General features: G+C 41.1%; 1 protein-coding gene across 9 annotated transcripts in view; it reads right to left on the bottom strand.

Annotated features, from left to right (window-relative positions):
* LOC121596945 (zwei Ig domain protein zig-8-like) overlaps positions 1-7,843 on the bottom strand; it is a 15,501-nt gene extending 7,658 nt beyond the window's left edge. The window contains exons 1-3 of one of the 9 annotated variants that reach the window (XM_041922345.1): positions 7,380-7,843; positions 7,027-7,239; positions 3,329-3,724 (exon numbers count right to left, since the gene is read on the bottom strand). In XM_041922345.1, coding sequence (XP_041778279.1) covers positions 3,329-3,398 — 70 coding nt within the window. In that variant the 5' untranslated portion in view covers positions 3,399-3,724; positions 7,027-7,239; positions 7,380-7,843. Of the gene's footprint in view, positions 1-3,328; positions 3,725-5,816; positions 6,062-7,026; positions 7,240-7,379 lie in introns of those variants that run through there. The other 8 variants (XM_041922346.1, XM_041922347.1, XM_041922348.1 and 5 more) reach the window with 8 other exon arrangements.
* Positions 7,844-8,437: the final 594 nt, after the last annotated feature.

The raw sequence follows: 8,437 nt of genomic DNA, 5'->3' as shown, positions 1-8,437 counted from the left end.
GTGGTGTGTGTGTGGTGTGTGTGTGTGGTGTGTGTGTGTGTGTGTGTGTGTGTGTGTGTGTGTGTGTGTGTGTGTGTGTGTGTGGTGTGTGTGTGTGTGTGTGTGTGTGTGTGTGTGTGTGTGTGTGTGTGTGTGTGTGTGTGATGTGGTTGAACTTTGTCAAGAAGCTGTGTTGTTATTAGATGAACTTTGAAAAAGTCATTTAAACCGCTAATTAAACGTACTTCAAATGAGACAAAGTTCAAATATTACATGTCAGCGTGGTCAGCGAGCGAAGCATTGAAATTAGTTTGTTACTTTAAAGCACATTTATTTAGTCATTGTCGTTCATTTTCCAAAAAGGCGAGACTTGTCAAAATGCTAGAAAATATTTCATGCTTTTCAGGTTTCTTCCAGTATAAAAAGAAAACCTATAAAACAAGCGTCTTATACATACGCGGCTGAGGTTGCTACTGATTTTATTCCGTACCACTTGTCTCATGTTGTGTATGTTTAACATTTTTTTCCTGACCGCGCCGGAGTGAAGGAGCATTCCGCAGAATCTGTAAGTTATGTTCGTGCAGTGGAATTTTATTCGCTTGTATTTGCTTGGTCATAAACCACTTAATAGGCAAACATGAAATGGAAGCGCACTGGCGCGCTAAAACCAGTTATTTTAGTGCTAGACGAGCTGAGGCTCATTTCCCGACTTTCCCGTCTGCTTTTCATTGAGTGGAATTATGGGCATTCCTCCTATTTCTTTACATGATTGGGCAGTGTGTTTTATTGCATATGATTTTTCCTTCAGCCAATCTTCTCTGGCGTGTGTAAAGGACACAGGTTTCAACCTGATTAAATATATGTTGGGTAATCAATGCAGGAAACAATATTTTTAATCTACATTAACTTTGCTCTAACGAAACTCCAGTACCAAACGCGGAACACATCAGATCATTGCCCACGACATCGTTCATTATAATTTCACAACCACAGCGAGAGTTTTCATGAAACTTCTGTTTGGACTTAATCTCACGCTCGATTGACGATATCTAATTGATTGATGATTATGAAAAGTAAGTAATAATGGCACAAACCAGCCGCTAATATACATCTGAAACGATGACAGAGTAAACCACTGTTTCTGCAAGCAAATAAGACAGCGCACAACAAAATTAGATTGATTGATACAATTAATTGATTAATTTTCCAAGCCATTGCGCCGCAGTCTCTCGGAAAACAACACCGCAACAAAAGCACCGACCATGGCGAATCATTGATAATGGTTTATTTCTATCTGTGAATGATGGCGAAAAATGGTATTGAATGCTTCAAATTGTGTTTTTGACAACTATCTAGTCTTGTTCTAGTTATATGGTAAGATATTTGTTTCCTTTCTTGTCAATCTATAATATCTATCGGATGAAAGGAAGCCTTATCCATTACCTATTTTTTATAATTCATAAAACAAGTTACCCGAGCGGATGTCCTATTCAGAAACCATTATACCGCTTCATTAGATATTGCTGTAAGTGATTGCTTTTAGATGATTGGATGATCAAACTAGCCATGAAAAACGTATCAAAAAGCATGTCTATGGATGGATGGTTTCCCATTTTCTTGACATTGAAATAACATCCCTTCAAATCACAAGAAAGAGTTTTTAGTAGGCAAATCAATTGAAACAAAAACGGTGGTAGCCTGTTTTTTTTTTTTTTTACTCTAGAGTACTGGTAATTTTGTAGGCCATGTTTTTGTTGCCTCGTCTACTCTAAAATCACGACGCTCTTCCTAGCATGTGTCACCAACATTACGTGCCACTGCGTGTGTTTATGGTTCAACAAAAAGTAAAATCCCCCAACCTCATTCGCAAGATCTTACTCTAATATGCAAAATCCTCGCCAGACGATGCTTGAGACGAGACCCCGTGTTAATGTCCCGTGACGGATGGTTCTCATGCAATAAATCCTGCTGCAGGATGTACCGGGTCGGTGAAAAACTCCCGTCCATCCACACAACCTTCCCATCCAACCGGCACACTGTCATTTAGCCGACCCCTCCGTGTTAACGGCGTTGCAAGACAGCATGTGACGCAGCAGACGAAACCCATTACCACCCTACACACCAGCACCAGACGAGATGATGCAGCAACGGTGTTTTGCGCCACTAAGCTTGCCATGCTCGGCTATGGATGGGCTTGAATGAAATGCACTCCTCAGTTGAAGGTGAAGGATGTACTTTTGAGCTTTGAGCCACTTGCTTCTTGGCATCTCATGGCAGCCCGGGCCGCGTTTAAGCCCCAGACTCTTTCGAGCGAGGAGCTAAAATAACACTTGAGCTGCTGAAGAGTACTCACTACTGACATGATGGTAGCGGAAATTCCGTCAGCCCAGTCGCTGGGACCGAGGATGGAATTTACGATGCAAAGTAAACACAGGGCAGGAGTTGGTTGATGCATTTGTTTATATTTATGTCTGTAGTATTTTGGCTGGTAAGGAATGTTTCTCTGAGCTTGAAATAAAACAAAGGAAGTGTATGTAAGACGGAAAGAAAAATATGGAGTTTTTGAGGATTTTTAATGTTACAGTGAAGAGCTGTCGTCGTACATTCGGGATAGGAAAACATTCCCTGGCCTATGTTTTTTGGGTTTCATTTTGGTATTAAGCATGATGCTTTTATACGCACGATATCGATAACATCAATTGAGAGAACTAACATTGCGGATATGACAATGCGTCAGATGGTCGACAAAGTTCCATGGTTCAGAAGACGTAGAACTGCTGACAAAATCATCTTCACTAATGCTTGAGTTAATCGTATAGACATCCGTATACTCTATTAACAACCACCGTTAGAGGTATATTGTGATAGGGTTTCCACTTTAAGTTTGTTCTCCATGAATGTAAGATAAAAGCTTTCAAGGACTACATCTTTTCAAAACTTTTCAAACTCTTTTGTTTTACTCACATCAAATCATCAAATACCATTCAATTACATCTTATTGGGGCTTCGTTAACATTTATACCGATTTGGTTGCGATATCATCTTTAATTTGAATAGGACAGCTTTAGGCAAAATTCAATCGAATCCTTATTTACGACGATTGTCGCCTGGCTAATGGATTTTAGATCCTATCGGCAGTCGATAATACACCGAACAGCTCGGCCCTGCCAAATGCGGGTTTTGCTGATCACAGACCGAAAATGGGATGAATAATGACAATTGGGGGGATGGAAATAAATATTGGAATGCTTATGGTTTGGAAGCTATTGGCAATAAGGCAATCAGAAAGTTTCAGAAAGTCAATAACCATAGCTTTTGACGTTTGATTCGGAAGCTTTGGGACACTTACCCATTGCGTTGTGATGGTTGAAATGTAGATTTGCCAGTACGAATAATCCACCAACGATGATAAACTGCATTTTTTATCTTCGATTGGGCACTGTACGGATATTCATTTTACTATTTCACACACACACGCACACGCACATGTACACAAACATCTAGTGAAGCTCAAGCGCAGGTAATCACTAATTCCACCTAACAGAGAAGATTACCACTCGATCGCTCGGTAGGCTTATGTGACCACTAATTTGAAATTATGTTAACAACTTCACACACGTTTCACTATTCATTGTAGCGTGCAGCATTCCATCACCGAGTAGTGAGTCCATTATGCATCCAACCGTGTAGAAAGATCCGATGATGCAACATACCACAGTAACAGCTCTGCACATCCTCTGGAGCTCTTGAAAAAGACAGAAAAAACACCACACATGCAGTGGTTAGATGGGAGTACAATTAGTGCAGAGGAAAGATGCGCTGGGATTATGATCGTTTGCTTAATGATTCATAGCACAATGCTACTGTGTTATAAATAATTTAAAATGAATGACACCTCGGCTCGACAGGTAAGTGTAGACATGTTATTTTGCTGTTTGTGCACATCAAACCGGGTTCGACAGCTGGCAGCACGATGCAGAATTAATCATCCAGACCAGAACAAAAACATTCGTTTGAATAAATTATAGAGCAAGAGTTCCTCTCCTGCAACCTGGTGAGACGAAACAAGCTCCCCGAATACAATGGCCTCGATTGTCGGAGAAAGAAAAAAAATAAACCAGAGGAAAATGAGAAAAGTGTGAATCTCTGCATCACAACAAGCAATCAAAGAAACAAAACTTTCTACCGCACTGAATTAATAAGAGCATGCAAAAATAGGTAGCCTAAGATACAACCTTGTTTTGGCTCTTGCCGTTCGTCCCGAAAACATGCTCGCCTTTCGTTTTGTTTGGAAAGATCTTTGCTTTCATTCCTCGTGGACTTGTGGGTCGTCGGTCGATGCCAATGTTTGTGGAAAGGGATTATTGGTTGCTAGGATACACTTCTTGATCTCTCAGCTATGTTTGGCTAAGTGTAGATCGTCGTTCATATAATTAGACAACTTTTGACCATTATCATAATGCAAAGGAAAAGGGAAATAAAATGAACACAAACAAAACGGGCACAGTATCGCCAAGGGCACTATGTCGCTATTTTCAATGGCTTTGTTTTTGCGCCCAACTTTGCCCACGATGTGCAACCTTTGGCACTGCGACTTAGCAACACAACAATCTAAACCAGCCTCGAACAGGCAAAACATTCAAAAAATTTCGAATAAACATCGGGAAAGCTGGCTCCAGGGCAAAGGGATCGGTTTTCTATTCTGTTTTTTTTTTTAATACATCATGGACTCCAAACAGACCGAATTTCTAAGCTGACCTTTGCGCCTTCTTTCTTCCTGTTCCATGAGACAGCATCATTCGCACCTTATGACGACAGCAACGATATGTGCCCAGCTCTAAATTAGTACTTTTTATAGTAAACTTTCTCCAACACTGAAGCGGCAAGGCGTACGAACACAACACACACACACACACACACACACACACACACACACACACACACACACACACACATACACACACACACACACACACACACACACACACACACACACACACACACACACACACACACACACACACACACACACACACACACACACACACACAAACACAACTTGCTCTGAGGCGTTTAGGGGGGAAAGGGTGTGTTGGATTGTGTTTTCTGGGCAAGAAACTTTCTAAAAACCGTTATCATTGCCAAAAACAACACTCACACACATAGAAAAACACAGGAGCAATGCCCCGGTTACGGTTGGAAAGCAATACTCCAAATAAGTTGTTGATTTTATCACTCCCTCGACTTGGCGCATTCGTTTGTCCTGCGGTGGTTCGCCGTTTCCTCCAAAGTTTCGATTATTGAAGTTCCGCTTTTTTATTGGTAGATGGCAAAGATTTAAAACTGTGATTAACGGAGGAAAAACTTCGCAACCTGCCCCTTTTAGCTTGAGGCGAGACGTTTACTTCTGGTGGGAAGGGATATCTGTTTGTTCCCCTAGTGCTTCCAATCAGTGGCAGATTAAAACACCACCAATGAATTGATAAATTAATGCCATCGATTCTGCGGAATAGGACTGAAATGAGAGTTAATCTTTAAGCTCTGTGGCGCTAATCTTCGCATCAACTTTGATCACAACTGCAGCTTAAGAGATGAAGGCAGTTATTAATTTCCCATTTTGCCAGTGTTTTCAATGAATGCTTGCTGACGGTGTTTAAATAAAGCGCGAATAAAAAGAATGAACTGTTTGATGCGAATGATTTTGCGCAAGACACATGTACTGAAACACAAAATTGTATTTTCCGAGCCCACTTCACTTACGATGAATTAAAGATTAGCACATGCAAGCGGAATGATTAAACAACACTCTCACGTGGAGCAGGCAACAACTGTCATACCTGGCGCGGTAATTCGAGAACCGGGACCGAATCCTCGACCAGCCGTGCGGTCGTAACGACTACGCTGCTGTGCGTCGGGTTTCCACTAGTACATGGTTTTCGTCGTCCGCATTTGCATATGACTGCAACGTACTGGGCCGGTTTGATGCTTTTTTGGGCGTCTGTTTCGCCGAGTTTTTTTTTGCACTACCCCCTAGCCAGCATCAGCGTAGTGTCGAGGGCGCCTGCTGGGTAGACAAGCCACATTTTATTCGTGCTGTCGGATGGGTAAGACAGGCAGGCAGCTGGTGCTCACACGATATCCGTAATTCGAGCGGGAAAGAGCTACCATTCACACAGCCAGAGGAAAAGGCAGTATAATCCATTCATGGAAAACGCACCGAGAAAGTGTATCCGAACACAAACAGATGTGAAGCTCGTTTAAGTGGTATGTGATAGACTAGTGGATGCGTAGTGTTGTGCTTAAGGCATCGATCGTACATATCGGTTACAAGCAGAAGGATCTGATTTCTTTAAAGTGTTTTAATGTTTAATCTAACAATGAATCTTTGATAAAATAATCAATAAAAACGACAAACAGTACATGAGTTGTTTGTTCAATGAAAAAAGCCAGTTGTTTTAGCATACTATATCATAAACAAGCATGCAGTTGATTATCCCAAAATAATACAAACCATATACGGTTACGGTTTATCGTTCGATAATTTATGCTAATTCGATTCCTAACAATTTCCATAGCTTCATTCGCCTTGTTGAAAATCATTTGTATCCAATCATAACGCCCACGAGCGTCACCTTTATCAGTCGCATAGGACACTCCTGCCGCTGCTGCTAACAAATAGTAGTTCAAACTGGCTCTCTCACACACACATTCACAAACATACACATCGACACGCTCCACCTTCGAATTGTCCTTCGGCTGGGAAGAAACATCAATAGACACTCTTATAGAGTACGTGCCCGCATTAACATAACATAATCAATTTGCTCTTTCAGCGAATCTGTAGTTTCCGTTATCCCACCGAATGTTTCGGATGGATGCTTAAAGGGACGCGAGGGAAAATTTCATCGAAAATATGCTAATCGAAAAGAAATAAAAGTTGTACATCAATAACATAAAACGCTGTTAGAATGTAGTGTCCTACTTAGTGGATTTGACGAAAATTAGTTTTAAAATGGTGTTATGGGATTGTTAGTTAGCGCTACTTACTTGTTGTGTGTTATCCAATATGTTTTCCGTCTTTGAAACTATGTTTTAGCACTGAAATTCTTGCATGATTTTTATCAGTTGCAAAATACAACACGGTGTCGAGAAATTACTAGTGCAAACGTAACGCATTCTGTACAGATAGATTGTCAAATGCGGTCGATTCAAAATTTATCATTAATGCATCAATCCTGTTGTTGAATGCGGCTGTAAAAACTTTAATACAATGTATTCACTTGGTACAATTATTAACTGGACTTTTCACATAAGCACAACACTGGAGTACGCTTTTATGTATTCATAAGATTAGGTGTGAATTTATAGCTTTTTTCATGAAGTAAATGGATTGACCTCACCTATTACATCACTGTTATTCATTGGTAAAAACAATCCGCGCAAAATATTCCTCGAACTGCTTCACAACACAGCCTCAATTGTTGTTGTTTATTCCGTCGATAATTTCATGCAGCTCATCAACAATCTGCAACTAGACGCTGCTGATAATTGATGATCTAGCAACCTTAATGTATTGCCTTAAACCGTTTTACCACCGATATCGAACTGATGTTTGATCCACTTTAACAATGATTCGACACGACAGTAATCCAACATCAATGCCAGCACCACCGTTTCCGGTAAACAACCTTCGCACCGACGACAATCGTTAAGCTGGACCCGTAGCAGCTCACCGCTTTCACCTTCCAGCGCTTTAAGCCAAAACCGAAAAAAAACAACCGCTCGTTACTGTGCCACTTGCTCGAAGGAATACGTTGCGTACGGAGACCGATTTGCAAACATCGACAGAAACCGCTCGATTCGCACTGACGGTGCTCTGCGCTAGGATCAAACCGTTTAGTTACCGATTCCTACTTCACTGGGCACTCAACAGGCACTCACGGTAGGTCCCGCGCATTTTCCACGACCACGGTGAGTGTCGGTGTTGTACTAAAATTGTGTGAGTACGTACCTTTGAAAATCAGCTGACAGTTTCGTGATGGTGGTTGCTGGGGCTTCACGCATAAACACTCACGAGAGACACGAGGCAGTGTTTTGTGGAATAGTTGTCTAAACATGAATGAGTGAGCGTCAGCTGACGATGATGGTTTGTTAGCGAAAGTGCTGCTGTAGCACGTGCTGTGTAGCGAGTGAAGCTTTCAGGAATAGACATGTAATAGGGCTTGATGGATGCTGATTAAACGAACTCGCTGGTTATTACCTATTCCTCTTTTTTTCGTTAAGGCATGTATATATTTGTATGAAACAACATAAGTTCAATGTACCTGGCGCCTCCATCTTGTTTCCCGTTGATTTTTAAAATTATTATTCCCAGCACTCGTTCTCGTTGGTTTTGTAAATTCTGTTTTGTTCTTTCCGTTTTTAAGAATGAACTAATTACCTTTTTTTGCTATAAATT

Source organism: Anopheles merus, chromosome 3R (genome assembly GCF_017562075.2).
Source record: "Anopheles merus strain MAF chromosome 3R, AmerM5.1, whole genome shotgun sequence".
NCBI lineage: Eukaryota > Metazoa > Arthropoda > Insecta > Diptera > Culicidae > Anopheles > Anopheles merus.
This window is presented reverse-complemented; position numbering and strand designations above follow the sequence as displayed.